Source organism: Sphaerodactylus townsendi, linkage group LG10 (assembly GCF_021028975.2).
Source record: "Sphaerodactylus townsendi isolate TG3544 linkage group LG10, MPM_Stown_v2.3, whole genome shotgun sequence".
Classification (NCBI taxonomy): Eukaryota; Metazoa; Chordata; class Lepidosauria; order Squamata; family Sphaerodactylidae; genus Sphaerodactylus; species Sphaerodactylus townsendi.
This window is the reverse complement of record NC_059434.1, coordinates 68,001,858-68,018,490: the sequence shown is the minus strand read 5'-3', so window position 1 is coordinate 68,018,490 and position 16,633 is coordinate 68,001,858. Positions and strand designations below refer to the sequence as shown.

Below are 16,633 nucleotides of genomic sequence, written 5' to 3'. Positions count from 1 at the left end.
TCTGAGTCAATGCAGGGGTGTCATCCATATTGGCACTGCATTACTAGGCTACCTCCAAGTTTGGCATGATAGTAGAGACACTACTTGTCTAAGAAAACAGGCCTCCCTTACCCACTATAGGACTGTCTGGTAACAAGGTAGGTGCTATAATTTTCATGCTCTTAAAAACTCTGAAGAGTCCCTTGGAGACTATGAAAAATGCCGAGTTGAACTTCACTCATCTTTCTGTCCAACCTTGCATGGATTATATCAGACACCCTGAAAAACATTGGAAGATGCCATACTGCCTTTCCAGAATACCCAAGTTGTGCTCTTAAGCTAAGAATTGACAGAAATTTCAAAGGGAGCTGAATGCTTAGTGCACAGGTGTCAAACCCGTGGCCCTCCAGATGTTATGGGCTACAGTTCCCATCATCCCTGTCAGCATCATGCTGGCAGGGGATGATGAGAACTGTAGTCCATAACATCTGGAGGGCTGCGAGTTTGACATCTATGGCTTAGTGTCTCCAAGCATCTTATCCACTTGGAGTTCACATGGGAGTGAAAATGGTGACATGGTAGGCTTTGATTCTTCTCTTGAGGGGTCAGGAGCCCCCACCCCTACTAGGTCAAAACACAGTCATCAGTTCTTCTGGGTGATCTGCACAATGCTTGGACTGGATGTCAGGCCAAGTTAAGGCACGGCAGATTCCCTAAGGGAGATTCTTACTACCCCACATTTGCACTTCCACCTCAGAAACATTGCCAGCGGAATGGGGGAAGTGGAGGGAGAAATTGGAACATGGAAATTCTAAATTGGAACATGGAAATTATCACAGTCTATACAAGAAACCTATTCATGCTTCTGGCTGTAAGATAAAAGCTACCATTGAAGGATTACATTATAAGTCTATTTTTTTTAAATGTAGTAACCATTGGAGGGAGATGCTGTGAGCTTATCTATTTAACACAAATGTACCCCTGACAGTCTGTTAAATATTGGAGGGTATGAAACTCCAAAATAATATTGCTTTACACTATGAGAAATTTTTCTTCTTGCTATCTGTTTTCAGGAACCTGAAATGCTCTTTGATAATCATATTTCTTTTTACTGCGTTGGTGTTACTAATTTGCTGCTTGTTGTAGTTTTTCAGCCAAAGGCAACCAGAATTTCTGCAGCTAACGAGAAGGTGTTGTATGCTGTCAGAAAACCAGGTATGAGACTCACTTCTGATGTTTTTAAATGCATTCAACAAAGAATCAGAGAGTGTTTAATGGCAGTAGAATGACTCATTTTCAAGACCTAATAACTTTTTTGAGTGTATACAACTATCAATACAAAGTATCATTACCTGGCTGTTATCGCCAGCATAGTTTACATCAAGGTATGCCTACATTAGCGGATTTTTGGCAGACAGGAGGGTATCTAATCTCTGCTTCATTCTCCACCTCCACATGTCTCTTGCCTCTTAACCTTAGGTTAAGGTCTTTTGCTAGCCTTCATTGCTAAACCAGTCACAGTTCTCTCAGCCTATGCAGAGGCAGGTAGGGGCAAACCACCTCCACATGTCTCTTGCCTTGAAAATCCCACCAGATCACCTTAAGTCAACTGTGAATTGGTGGTATTTTCCACCATCACCAGTCTAGAATGACTCTTCTTCCTGATGTGCTAATTTTCTGTGTGGAGAAAGTCTTTTTATACACAGCAGAATTCAAATGTGAAGTCTGTCAGTCACATAAATCTGGCCGATCATAAAACTTAGCTCTACAATCCAAACACCCAGAGAACCAGCAGAAGTGGTTCTATTTTTATAATCCTACTTTAGAAATGTGATTGTTCTCCTTTTATTGACAAGCTTGCCTTGTAGGATTAGCGCTTCAGTCCTATATACATTGTTCCACCCATTTTCAGGTGAAAAAAACTGGGGTATAAGTAAATTATTAGGGTCTCCATTAGGAAGCCATTGCGCTCCTATGAATGAATACTTGTTATATTTTATGACCAGTAAGTTTACTGTAACCTTCAAGCAGTATTGTAACATTTTCCTAGGGTATGATTAAATATATGTATTAACACTGCTGCAGCACTGATGTCCAAGGTTACTGCTGTACAAGTTCAAATAATTTCAAAATATCAATCACTTGCTGAAATAAATTTATTTTTAATATGCTGGCTGGATTTTTCCAACGTACTACATAAAAAATGTGAAATTGTAACAGTGTGAGAATGGCTATGGTCATTTCTGCATGGCCTCACAAGCTGAGGTGCACCGGCATAGTTGATGCCAGAGCACCCCCCCAGGGCCGTTCGCACGGTGCCCTGCAAACTGCTCTGATGCCCCAGCGGCCCATGGGGCCATGTTCGCATGGGCTCACCAGCGCAGATCCCTCTTACCTTGTCTCCTGGCTGCCGCCGCACTGGAGAAGCAAGGGGGCACGCCCCTGGGGCCATGGCAACGCCTCCAGGGCCGGAGGCCAGGAGGTGTGTTCCCTGGGCTCTCCAGAGCGACGCAGCTGGGGAACAAGGTAAGAGGGATCTGCGCCGTTGCGGGGAAAACACCGGCTTCTACCCGGTGCCATTCACTTGGTGCTGTTCGCCTGGTGCCGTTCGCTGAAAATCGCTATTGTTGGGGGGAAATGCCGCTGCTGCTGCAGCATAGCTGTGTGATCTTCCCTCGCATAACAGTGTTTTTATGGGCCCCACACAGGTCTAAATGAGCTGCGCAGAAGCGTCCTAAGTTTTAAAACTGCTTTGAAAGACAGTAAAATCAATATCAATATATTGGTAGTTGAAATACTATTAAGGACCCAGGGATGATAAAAGTGTTTTGGATGGCCATTGGTCTGCAGAAGAACAGCTAGTTTCGAGTCCAGTAGCACCTTACACACCAACAAGATTTAGGGGAAATAAGTTTATCTGATGAAAGGAGCTTCAACTCTTGAAAGTTTATACCCAAAAAACCTTGTAGGTCCCTAAGGTGCTACTGGACTTGAACTTAGCTGTTGCATGACCATGGCAGAGAAAGTACAGTGCTTTTTGACAAGGCAGATACTCACCAACTTACTACAATAAGATTCCAGTAATAACATGATTGATTGATTGATTGATTGATTGATTGATTGATTGATTGATTGATTGATTGATTGATTGATTGATTGATTGATTGATTGATTGATTACATTTCTATGCCACCTTTCTACCCAAGAGCATTCCCAAGGCAATGAACGTTCCTACATTAAAACAACACCATACACACGCACGCACGCACACACGGGGAAACTGAGGGTAATGAAGCAGGAGAGGCTGTTAACAATATCAAGCTCCCATCTCACTATTTGTTTAGCACTATTTGTTTCTTATTCTTTCTCTCAGTTTTTGCACACACTGACTCTCTCTTTCTCGGTGTAGAAAATTCTTCATAGTCTTCTTTAAGAGACTTCCTGTCGCATCCTCTTATTTGGTGCTCCCTTTACCTCTTGGTCTCCATGTATGGAAGTGTCTCAAACAGTTCTTAGTAATTTGGTCTTGATTGGCAGAACTCACTATATGGATTGGTACTAGGGTTGACAACCCTGGATTGGGAAACTCCTGGAGATGTGGAAGTAGAGTCTAGGGAGGGTGGGGGTTTAGAAAGGGAATAACCCCATTGATTGATTGATTCATTCATTGATTACTTAATTAATTGATTGATTTGATTTCTACACCTTTCCAAAACTCAGGAATTCTTGGAGGCAGCAATATATAAATATGGAAAAAGGGAATAAATAAAGCTCAATACAATAAGTAGCACAACAATGTAAAATTAAAAACCAACACTTGTTCCAGTATTACAGTATTCAGCACTATGAGCCAGAGGCCAAGAGTTGCATGGAGGGAAACAGACCAAACGAGTGGCTAAATCTGGCGGAACTCTTGAAGAGGCTTTCCCCACTACAGAAGGGAGCTAAGGTCGGCTTGGTTCCCTTCAGTGGAGGGCAATTCCAGGCTGTCCCCACAGCAACTGAGTTGGCCCTATGGAACCGAGCTAAGTGGGCAGGATCATCTTGGTGCCTGTTTCACTCCTTGATCGTGATTGGCGCTTGTGTTATGGTGGGAAACAGGAGCGTTCTCTTTTTTTACAGTTTTTACAGTTTACAGTTACATGCACTTTCTGCCCGCCACGACTCTCCCGTTCTGCGCATGCCACAAAAGTGCCTCATGATTGCTTGAATGGATGAGGTGTCATTTCGATATATCCCCACTTCGAACCGGTATCGACCTTGTTCCAGCAGAAAAGTGTAGTTCATAATTGCGACAAGGATGTCGCAGTTCTGAGGGGGGGGGCTGAGACAAAACAATGTTGAGTTCGGTGGCAGTGGGGATTCACTGAGGCAAACCTAGGTAGAAACCAGTTCAACTCTGTCAGTGGGGAAAGCCCCTTGGTGAGGTATAATGCCATAGAATTCACTCTCCAACACAGCCACTTCCTCCAGGTGAACTGATCTCTGTAAGGTGGAGGTCAGCTGTAATTCCAGAAGATCTCCAGGTTCTACCTGGAGGCTGGCAGTGGCAACCTAAAAGTAGAACAATTTGCCAGGGACAGTACTGACATTTGTACATGTACAGGCATTGTGACCATATTTGGTTAAATGTGTAGAGGCAGTGGGAATTGCTCACAGTTGCAGGAGGGGCAGGGGTAGAGTTGCTTGCTCTGGATTATGCAATTCCAGGAAATTAGAGATAATTAGGACGGGTTCAGTTTAGGGAAAAGACAGAGCTTAGTAGGATGTAATGCCAAAGGCTCTATCCTCCAAAGCAGCAATTTTCTCCAGGGGAGATCAATTGTAATTCCAGGAGACTGGAAACCCTAACTGGTACCTTAAATGTGTGATTTTCAGGCACAGCAGATGTAGCTGTTCTTATCTCCATACATGAGCCCACCACCTCTCCATCTTAAGACAGTCTCTATGCATCGGTTTGCTTATTTGCTAGGAAAACAGAAAATGGTGTCCTGAACAAATGAGGCTATTACAGTGCATTTGGTCATATTCCTTGCTGTCTGCACATCCTTTCCTACTGCACCCTTGTGTGGGAACCAAGCAGCATCTGTGTTGGAGGTGGGATGTGATGATGAATAGACAGAGAGAGAACCCAGATACAACGCTTATCTTTGGGAAAGCACAGTATGTGAGTTGCTCGTTTGTTACGAGATGCTATCTTGGTAATGCCCCCTTTCCTGTGCTTGTTTCTGTGAATCGCAATGCCTTGCCTTAATGTAATGTGTCAGTACTTCCTTTCTTGAGTTTCATTATTAGTTAATGATACAGTGCTATCTCGCAATGACAATTCCGATGACAACTAAACTTAACGAGCAGTGAATTAATCAGGCAAATGGCCATGAATCTGGATGCTTTGTGTGCCATTATAATGCTGTTGTCACTGGATGTTACTTTCTCTCTGTTTCTGTGTGGGCAGAATTCAGCTCATTTATCAGCCCAGAATGTAATCCAAGAAGTTAAAGCTTATTGATATCCCCATCACAGAGTGTCTGTGCGAAATAACCAGAAATACCTTGTCCAGCAGGGTACCATATTCAGTTCTGCTTAGTGTTCTTATAAGGAATGGAATATCTCACACACACACACACACACACACACACACACACACACACACACACACACACACACACACACACACACACACACACACACACACACACACACACACACACACCACAAATTCACTTTTTTACTATTATGGTCATTGATTCCCTTTATTTGTTTTTTTCTCTGTTATATGAGGGAATTCTCTTTCATTTCTCTTAAAAGAAAAAACAGTGCACCCTTTTGTAAATCAGCCTGTAAAATTGTTTTATATCACAGCTCACAGGGGTGTGTGGAAACAGGAAGATGTGAAGGTTTGGGAACCCTATTGGCCTGTGTCAGAGCATCTACAGAATGAAATGCTGAAATTTTGCACAAACTCCCTTCCTACCCTACATCCCCCCCTTCAAAATTCTATTTGACCAAAACAGAATGGATTAGAAAATGACTCCAAATTCCTAAAAAGATGGAAAGAAATGGATGAGTGGATTTCAGGGATAAATTGGAAGGAGAATTAAGAGACAACTCTGCGTCACTAAACCTAACAAGGCAGGGAGAACCAAGTACAGAGTGAAAGCTAAGCTGTGTTCTACACAGCATTACTAATAATTATTGGTTCCTGTCACTAAATCACGTTCCCTATTTTGTCCCTATTTTTGCTTTTAAGGAATGTTTTTTAAAAATTTCCTTTGCTTCATTTATGATCCACCTTTTTTTGCTGAGACTCAAGGCAGATGACAAAATTTTGAAAAGTACATTAAAAGCTGTATCATAATACAATAACCAGTGCAATAAAACTGGATTACAGAATTTAAAAATCAAGATGATAGAATATAAGGGCTACAATGATCAGTGCAATATGAGATATAATTCCTCAGGGCAAAGTTGCCTCCTCCAGTCTCTAGCAATTAATGAAGTTGGATGAGTCTCCAGTGTAATGCATGTGCTTATAATGCACATTAGCGTTAAGGTGCCATGTGCCGATGCCATGCTGGTGTGCTGATGTAAAAGCTCTATGAGAAATGGAAGTCGAAACTCTATGAAGAATAGAAGTGATGTCAAAACTCTATGGTTAAATCCCAGAGAGACCCATGATGTCAGTGTGCTTGTGCTAGCTGCTATTTCAAAGACACCTGATAACGCTACTGGCTTGCCATTTTCTATTCAAATGAATCTAACTGGAGGATAAATTTTCTCTCTCTTACATTTCCTACTTTCAGATCGAGTTTATGACGACAGGATTACTTATACAGCTATCAGGCCAAACACCCCGCTGGGTCAAGAGCAACTAATCCTGTTGCAGGAGGAGGTGAAAAGGGGGATAATTTCAATGGATGAAGCAGTGGAGAAATTCAAACAATGGCAAAATCTTGGAAGTCAATTAGAGGCCACCCAGCAGGTAGGATTCTCAAGGCTGTTGTGAATGTTGTAGAGTGGGCCACTGTTTTCAATTGAGATGTCAAGTTAGTTGGGTAGTTTCAGGTTTTTAATCCACCTAAATTGTCTCAGTCTCTGAGGCTGGATTATGACTCTGTTGTTAACCCTTGGGAATGGTTCAAACAGGAGAAAAGGTAAATCTGATCAGACCGTGCATAAAGTTCAAATGACCACGTATTCCATACACCCAGGACAGTGGTAGAGTTTTCCGTTCCCACAGGTGATTATAGAAAACTTATGCCGACCACTTTAAGTCTAGAATCTCATTTGCACTCTGATGAATGGAGTTTTGTGCAAGTGCACTTTCCCTTTTACTTGGTGTTTTCCCCACAGGGGGGGAAACCGGGATCATACATACCGGGATGCTTCCATCTTGGTTCCTCCCTCCACATGGCAGCCCATCAGCGCGTTCAGGCCGGGAGGAAGAACTCCAGGTGATTACACACAGCTCCCAGTTTACTTTCATTTTCCTTGCCAGCGATGCCGCACGAACTGTCCCATTTTCCCGGCGTTCTGATTGGCTGCAGCTGGTGAGGCAGGAAAAATAAACCAGCTCATCTCCTGTGGTGTTTGCATGGGAGCAGGAGTGGCACAGGTTTTTTTAAAAAAGAACTGCCAATTTTATCGTTTTTGAAAGGCACGGGATAAGGGAAATCTCGTGGGGCAGGGCCGAGTTACACCCGGAAGCCATGCGGAAGTCATGGCCAAACCGGGATGGTTCGCTTCAATGTATCCCAGGATATATTGGCTGTGGGGAAAACGCCCTTGTGGAGCAGAAGTTGCTTCCTTTGATTCACGGAAGCAGCATTAAAGGGGAATGAGGATGTCACTGTGGACAAGGAGACTCCATGGCTAATGGGTTCTCTCACACTTACAAGGAATCCATCAGAATGAATGTCTTTTAAACACTCATGTAGCTTAAAGTAGTTTTGTTCAGTAATTTGGAGCTAAATCCAGTGACAAGAGTCATATCAGTGAGGGGAAGAGCATACCTTAAGAACTGCTATGTATTTTGTGCTCTTTGCTGGTTTCTGCCCATAACAACTCCACTGGGCTAGAAGTAGAAAGCAGAGCCTTTGTGCGGACCTCAATCCATTTATTTATTCAAGCCATCCATTTATTATTGCTACTGATGTTGTAGCCATTACCCAGGTACATATATATTCCTTTTGGAATATTGCAAGCACTTCATATGCTTTATCTCTGTGATTTTCTAGTTGTAGTGTCCTATCTTTTGGATCTAACATTGAGAATAAGTGACTGGTTAAAGCAAATTTACTTAAAGCAACTTTATGAGATCATATCTAAGGCAAGATTTAAACTGAGGGTCTTGTTACCTTACTCTTTTAACTGTGATGTTACACCAGATCAGCCATGCATGCTTAATTGTAGAATCATGTGCAGAATTAAGTGAATTGAATCAGTGGGTTTATACTAAAGTAACTAGGTGGTCTAGGCTAGCCAGATCTCATTAGATCTTGGAAGCTAAAGCAGGATCCACCCTGGTTTGTATTTGGATGGTTGATTATCACTAAAGTCCAGGATTGCTGCTGAATGCCTCTTGCCTTAAAATCCCTGAGGTTGCCGTAAGTTGACTATGACATGACATACCAACAATTCAACGAGGACACTTTTCCGCCGTAACGGTTGTTTTTTCATTGTTGCGGTCCCAGGTTCAAGCACTTCTGTTTTGTCAGGGCCAGCTAATAGTACACTGTTGCAGGCTGTTCTGGGCAAAATGAGCTGAAAATAAGAACATCACAGAGGGATGGGGGGAAAGTCCCTTTATGTGGGTATACTGTAAAACCCAATCTATGAGGATGTCACTTGTATTTTTTCCAAAGGTTTCTGTAGCAATTGCTGAGCACAAATACAGGTGGCAGAATAACAAATGAGATGGTCGTTCCTAGTCACTCATTACTGCTTGCATGGCTATAAAATACCTTCTGTTGATTAAGGCATCAACGCAAATGTTCTGGAATGATTATCTGTAGCCTTGGGGAGGGGGTGGCAGGAGGGGGTGGAACTTTATGTGTGGTTTGGAGGGAAACTTCCCATGAACCTTTTGGTATCAAATACTGCAACTACAAAGGCTCGCCTCAAAAACAAACAGAGCGCGAGCAGAGGTGTGAGTTCTGTTTTTGTAAAATTTTGTTTTTAAAATGATTTCCTGTGCTAAGAAGCATAAGCATTTAGAATACTAAAAAGCTCACCACCTCCAGCTCCCCATTCATTATTTTTAACAATCAACTCCAGCTATTGATTTTTGCGCTTGTTTGTGTGTTGAGTTCTTGCTTAAGGAAAAAATGCGTCAGCTCCCAGACTCTATTACCAGAAAAACACCAGAGGAGGAAGACTTGAATGGTAAATCACATTTAACTAGCACTTCAATGGGCTGAACAATGGGAACTATAGAATAAATACATAACAGGCTTGTCTTGTGCAAGGTTTTACAGTGGAAGGGCTTTTGGTGTGTTTTCCTGTTTTATTTGGAATGGGGTATAGGTCTTCATTTCTGAAGGCTTCCCATACATAGTTACTTACGGTCAACTTGAACCTATTCAAGCAAGCAGATAAAGGCAAGGAGAGGTTGTGCCCATGATTTGTGATTACCGTATATACTCATGTATAAGTCGAATTTTTCAGCACATTTTTAATGCTGAAAAAGCTCCCCTCGACTTATATGCGGGTCATCAAAAAGTTGTGTGTGTTTTTACTTTGCTGGCCAGCAGGGGGCGCAGTTTTTATGCTAGTGGCACCAAAATTTCAAGGTACCCTCGGAAGACACTCCTGATGATACCAGCCAAGTTTGGTAATGTTTGGTTCAGGGGGTCCAAAGTTATGGACCCCCAAATGAGGTGCCTCCATTCCCCATTGTTTTCAATGGGAACTATTAGTAGATGGGGCTACCCTTTTGAGGGTCCATAACTTTGGACCCTCTGAACCAAACTTCACCAAACCTGGCTGTTCTCATCAGGAGGAATATACTATGATACCAACCAGGTTTGGTGAAGTTTGGGTCGGGGGGATCCAAAGTTATTGACCCCCATTGGGGATGCCCCATCCCCCATTGTTTACAATGGAAGCTAATAGTAGATTTTTTCATTTCACGATAATATCCCTCTTAGAGTAAGTTGGGTTACATTTGGACACACAGATGATGATGAGGAATCCAGTTTTGGAGGATTTTAACTCTTGTGTTTTAGTTTGGTTGCTGGTTGAGCTAAGGTTTTTGTACTTTTAAAGTTATTGTTGATACCATATTGTTTTTGTTGACCCTCTTTTCCACTTACAGAGCCAGTTTACTGTTTTTCTTTGAAATAAATATTCAAAAACATTTAACCTACTAATGCCTCAATTGATGTAATTTTATTGGCATCTTTTTTATTTTTGAAATTTACCAGCAGCTGCTGCATTTCCCACCCTCGACTTATACGCAAGTCAATAAGTTTTCCCAGTTTTTTGTGGTAAAATTAGGTGCCTCGACTTATATGCGGGTCGACTTATATGCAAGTATATACGGTATATTAGCAGCATCATTAGGCTCAGCGTGGCAAGTAAGAGAGGCAGGAAAACCCAGCTAGTGTCAATTGAAGTCTCTTCTAAGACCCCATTCTTCTTCTTCACCACCACCACCACCACCACCATCATCATCATCACCCAATGGCGAATCTAGGGGGGAAGAGGGGGCAGACAACCCAGCCACCATTCACCTGGTTCACATAGGGGGTGTATTTTGGCCACCCACCCCCTCCCTCACCCCCCACCCCGTGCCCAGCCTCCCAATGATGTCAAACATCTAATTGTGTGGAAAAAAATCCAGGACAAAACTAGAGGAAGTGTAGATTAGGGCTGCCAGACCCCATGTTGGGGCAGAAGATCCCCTGCCCCCTATTGCCCACTGCTGCCCAGAATTAAATTTCAAAAAATTGCAATGCCACCTACAGCATAGTGATCTGAATTAGGCACTGTAGATGTGGATCCCATTTGCATACTCTGTAATGGTTGGATCAGCTGTGCAGTCTGACACTAGGGGCCACATATATTCCTCTCAAAAGAGACAGCTACCCCAATCAGCCAAGATTGGGGAAGCAGGGGAAACAACTCTCACACCACCCCTTTCTGCTTTGTAAACAGCTGATCAATATTATTGCAGCTTTTCTGATTGAGCTTTGCCCACACCATCTCAGAAGACAGATCAGGGGAAGAATTGCCCATGTAGCAACCATTTGCATTTATTGATTTTAGATCTCAGTCTCTCTCCATCCCCCCCTCTCCCTTTCAAAATTATAGACTCCTACATATCCAATGCTTTCGAAATTGGCTTGCAGCGAAATTTGATTGTTAACAATCTAAATAGCAACAGCAGAACAAGGATAATATCCAAGATGAAATTAAGATGATGGTTCTCTAGGTAAAATGCAGCAGCTGATTCTAAACTCCCTCTGGAAGACGCAAAGGTTTTTCCCAGCCTTTTAAAGTCGGAGAGAGAAGTAAAAAGGCAAAACCTCTGTGGCAGGAGATGGCAACTCATGGTGCTTCAGCCAAGTGAACTTGCAAAACAGACACCTTAAAAGAATCTCAGCCAATCCCAGGCCATATAACACTTTACAGATTGCTCATATCTCTACTCCTTTTTGGGCTGGTCTGCTAAATCTCAGTACCAAACTGCTAACAAGTTTGAAAACAGCAAAATAACACAATTTCTTCATTTTGATCATTTATGTGAAAAAAAAAGGAAGAAACAATCTTGATTCCAAAAACACTGTGTACTGCAGTCCATTTCAAAAGCAGGCGTGTCTAAATATTTCCTCATATTTTGTATTTCTTTTTGTTTGATTTAATTTTGTTTGAAGTGATACTGTAGTTTTTGCAACATAGGTCTTATTGAATAACACTACTGAATAGACTTTAAAGTTTTGTGGTGCCTTTGGATAATACATGACAAACCCCATGACAAACCCTTCAGCCTCTAGAAGCTCTGCCTTTTCTGGGAAGACAGTAAGCCTACACCAGCTGGGCATTAAATCAGCACAGGCTAGAATACCCCACCACACTCATAGAATGTGAGGATCAGGTAAGCAGAAATGACACTAACTAATGATCTCTGGAATTGGAGCCATCTGCATGCAATAACAGCGAATTCATACCAACAGCTTTGTCCCTAGAACTGAGGGCAGCTCCATAGGAAAAAGAGCTCTGTACCTTCACTGGCTTCGCCAGTCCATTACTTTCTCTTAATGTACTCACCGAAGCCAACTTGCTGACTGCATAAGGGCATTGTATGAATTGAATTTTGCAAATTGCGTTGGCTGAACCCAAGGAAGCTCATGGCAACAAAGTGTATCTGGTTTTAATTAAATTTGCCCCTAAATGTCTGCCTGGATCCAAATTGCTTCCTCAGCTTCATCCAAAAGCCATTCAGGATAGCACCGAGTCCTTTTGACAAATTGTTAACTTAATGATTACAAGCACTATCCTGATTGCCTGGCTGCAGGTCTTTAGAGCCTCGTCTCTTTACCAGCCCCTTGTTTTTGTGCCTCCCAAAAGCAGGATGCTCATTATTCATCTGCTATGTCTGCTATGAGGGAATAGGATGTCTCTGTGTGTGTCCTCGCAGAGTAGGCTTACCGCTGTGAAGCGGTTACCTTTACTGCTCCTCCCTAGCTGGCAAACTTAGATGCAGATCAGTATTCTTAGCCTCATATTATAGATGGGGGGCAGAGAATGAGATAGTTTGTGCCACTTAATGAAATGATGACTATAGAGGGAAATATAGCAAAATTTCGGGGGGGGGGGGGGAGGATGAGGAATTCCATGCTCCTGGGCCAATCCAGCCCTCATCAAGCCATCTGTGAAGGGTTTGCCTTTTCTTTAGTAGAAGAAGATGAGTTCGGATTTGTATCCCTCCTGTAAAGAGACTCAAAGAGACTTACAATCTCCTTTCCCTTCCCCACCCCTCCCCACAACAAACACCCTGTGATGTGGGTGGGGCTAAGAGAGCTCCAAAGAACTGTGACTAGCTCAAGGTCACCCAACTGGCATGTGTTGGAGTGCACAAGCTAATCTGGTTCACCAGATAAGCCTCCACAGCTCGGTTCAAACCCGGTTCTCCAGATTAGAGTGCACTTGCTCTAAACCACTACACCAAGAAGTCATATTCATCAGTATTCCTGGGAAATCACCCACCCCAAGTTATAAAGATGTTTCGCTTGTCCATGGGTGTTGCCAGTGTCTGCCTTCTTCATCCACATGGAAAGTAGCTAATATTAAATATAGTAATACTCGGCATCTATATACCTCTTTAAGGCCAACACTTACATTATTTTGTAATTCTTGCAACAGTCAGGTTTCACCATGTAGGAGGTGGTAGAATCCTGGAGTGTAGAACTGGCTGCACCCCTGCAGACTACAGGTGTTGGATTCCAGATATGAATGCTTCTTCACACATGCACAGACATACGTACAACTCCTTTATGCGACCATGTGAATATGCAATCTCCCATCTGCATTCTGTCTGTTGTACTACCTCAGCTTTGTACCACCTCATTCCAACATCATCCTTTTGTGTGCATAATTAAGGGCAGAGACCAATCACTATACATAGTAAAGGATCAAGACAGATGAACCAGCAAGGTGTGGTAGTTTCAGTGCTGGGCTAGGATTCAGAAGAACTTCAAAGTCCACTCTACCAGAAAGCTTTCTGGGAAAAATTTGGGCCAGTCATATTTTCTTGGTTCAGCCTACCTTCCAAAGTTCTTCTGACAACTCCAGCGTATTTATGGTATAACATGCAATGGAACAGTCTGATTCCCTGCCCTGATATTAGTGTGAGTTGATTTAGTCTCAAGGGATGGAGGCTCTGCTGGATTCTGGTTTTTTGATTAAAATTGTGGACTACATAAACCTCCTTGTCCTGAAACCATTTGCACTTGTATCTTGTTAAAAATGGATGTTGTTTTGAACACATCTCTGCTGTGTGAAAATAGCAGCAGGAATCTGAATGAATGCTCTATCCCTGATCTGCAAGCAAAAGGGATAATCTCAATATCAATGATAAAATGGAGAGACAAGAACCATGAACTCCTCGAGGAAGAGCAGCATAAAATATTTTAAATAGATTATTCCAAGTTTCAGGGGTTGGAGGATTAATTTATACAATGTACCAAGAGTTCAACAAACGTTTGATATGGACCACTTAGTACGAAAGGTAAATCTGAATGCCTCATTGGTTGTTTAGAATCACATTAGAAATTAATTGCATTAGTAAACTCCATGTGTCATTTCAGGCTCTGCTTTGAAAAGGATCTATGCTGAGCATGAAGATGGACCAAGCTGAGCATGAAGATATGACTAGAAAATCTTCTTGTCCAAGCAGCCTTTTTTAGACATCATCTCTCTTCAAATGCCCCCCCTCCCCCGCATTCACCATCAGATCCTAACTAGATGGATACAACTGTTTCTGCTGATATAGCTGGATTTTCCCCCTTTCCACTCTTGTAGCACTCCAAAATGCTCTTAAAACTCTGTTCTTGAAAGAGAGGGAACCCCCAGGAACAACATTAGGAGCTGCTGGAGTTATGGAAAATTTGGAAATACGATTCCATAAGGATCCTTCTCAGTGTATACATTGACCATTCAAAGATGTGATCCTGCAATGTCTTACATTTTATAGCAAGTGTAATATTACCTGCCCTGTGACGAAGCCACAATAGTTTTTTTAAGTATTTAGTATTGTATTAATGTATAATTCTTGTTATTTTATGTGTATTTTTAATAAATATATATGTTGCGTATATGAATTGTTGGTTTTACAGTTTCATAGAAAAAAAGGGGGAGATAAGATAAATATTTTCTCTAAGCGAAAGACAGAAGAAAGTGGCAGGCAAATTAGTATTAGTTCCTTGCAGTTGAAAAACTACTTTAGTTTAATCAAAATTGCAATTTGAAGATGTTACAGGAACATCTCTCACTCACCAAGATGAATAATTATGTTCTAATTTTAGCTCTTTTTTTCCTAAGAACCATCCAACGATATCTTTGTACAGTGTATTTGCATGTAAATCAGCACTAATTATCTGCACCTATTAGCATGATTACAAAATGCAATGTTTACACAGACTATTTGGATTTCTGTATTTGTTTAATGTGATTCCCAGGGTAAAGGATAAACAAAGCACTAAATTCTACAGGTGCCGACAGAATCTTATGTGTGTTTACTTGGAAACAAACCCCTCTGCCTTCAGCAGGATTTGATTTTTGGTGAGTGGGCTTAGATTGCAGTCTTTGTAACGCACATGCATACCAAATATTTTTTTGTGGAGAAAGAGCTAAGCAAAGCTTACGCTCATTTTTCACTTTTAATGGTCAATGGTTAAGGGCATGAATCTATTGCATTTTTGTTTTGCCCTTCTGTCAGGGTATTTTGGGTGATATATAGTGTTCTCCCTTAGCTTCTTTTTGGCCAATTGCATACAAGGTGTCTGCTGCACTATGGGGGCAAATGTCCATTGCAGCAAGATTCCTTATACAGACAGATTTCCTCAAGCCCCGCTTTCATTTTCTACTCTTTCTGAAGGAAGTGAGACCACTTCTAGCACAATTTTAATTTGCTTCACTGCCAGAGTAGGACAGATTTTTCAGTGAGCGCAGCTTTACCCAGACATCTTCCCTCCACCCATGGCCAGCCTTCCCACTGCTTCACAATGCCATTCATGTCTCCCCCCTCGCCCCCCCTTCCATGTTGCCAGCTGCTTCAAGTCACAGAGAAGAAGGTCACTCACACGGGCTTAGCCAAAACACACCAACCTCTACATTTTCATACTGACATATCGAGACATAAATTTAATAACAACAGAGAGTGCTTAAAACTAACAAGCCTCTCTGTCCTCCAGCAGCAGCAATGGCAGCAGGAAGTGTGGGGGGGGAGTGGTAAGATGAAGAGCAAGAGCTACCCAACTCCACTATTGCCAAGACATGTCATTACTTATAATAAAAAGGTCAAAGAGCCAGAGCCCTGCAACACCAAACCAATGTAATAATAACAGCATTTCTGAGTTTTCAAAACACTCTCACATATATTTTCTCATTAATCTTTACAATAATCCTTTAACATAGATCAGTATTATTACCTTGTTAAACATGTTTTCTAGTTAAAAGTTAGGAATTAGCTTGCTCAGAAGCTTCATGAGGACAACATGCCAGGCACTGTAAAGCTGTTCTTGTTTACCCTAACCTCTAGGCTACTGAATGTTTGGTGGGGTGCAGGAGGAGTCTACAGGTGAGTCATTGCACAGCAGTAAGAATCAATATGTCTTGTGGCAGAATAGTTCTGAGTAGAAATAGTCTATATGTGTAGTAAAATCTTGACATTTTAGCAATGTTACCCGGTATGCCCTCAGCGCAGAAATAACTAATTACGACATAGCGCTAGTGAAAAGCTGGAAGTGGTATAGGGATGAGATGGAGTGAATTAAAATCTTATCCACTCAGCTGTATTGGCTTTGCAAAATTATTTGAGGCTATTTCATTAAATTCTAGAACAACAAGGAGGTAGGAATAAGAATCCCACAATGAAATGGTAGGGGGTAGGTGACTTCTTTCATTTAATAGGCTCATTTATTATTCTCCATTG

At 41.9% G+C, this 16,633-nt stretch overlaps 1 protein-coding gene across 1 annotated transcript in view; it reads left to right on the top strand.

Annotated features, from left to right (window-relative positions):
• Window positions 1-14,797, top strand: part of BANK1 (B cell scaffold protein with ankyrin repeats 1) — a 187,310-nt gene extending 172,513 nt beyond the window's left edge. Inside the window, exons 11-13 of the mRNA XM_048508832.1 lie at window positions 1,126-1,194; window positions 6,783-6,961; window positions 14,289-14,797. Coding sequence (XP_048364789.1) covers window positions 1,126-1,194; window positions 6,783-6,961; window positions 14,289-14,300 — 260 coding nt within the window. The 3' untranslated portion in view covers window positions 14,301-14,797. The remainder of the gene's footprint in view (window positions 1-1,125; window positions 1,195-6,782; window positions 6,962-14,288) is intronic.
• Window positions 14,798-16,633: the final 1,836 nt, after the last annotated feature.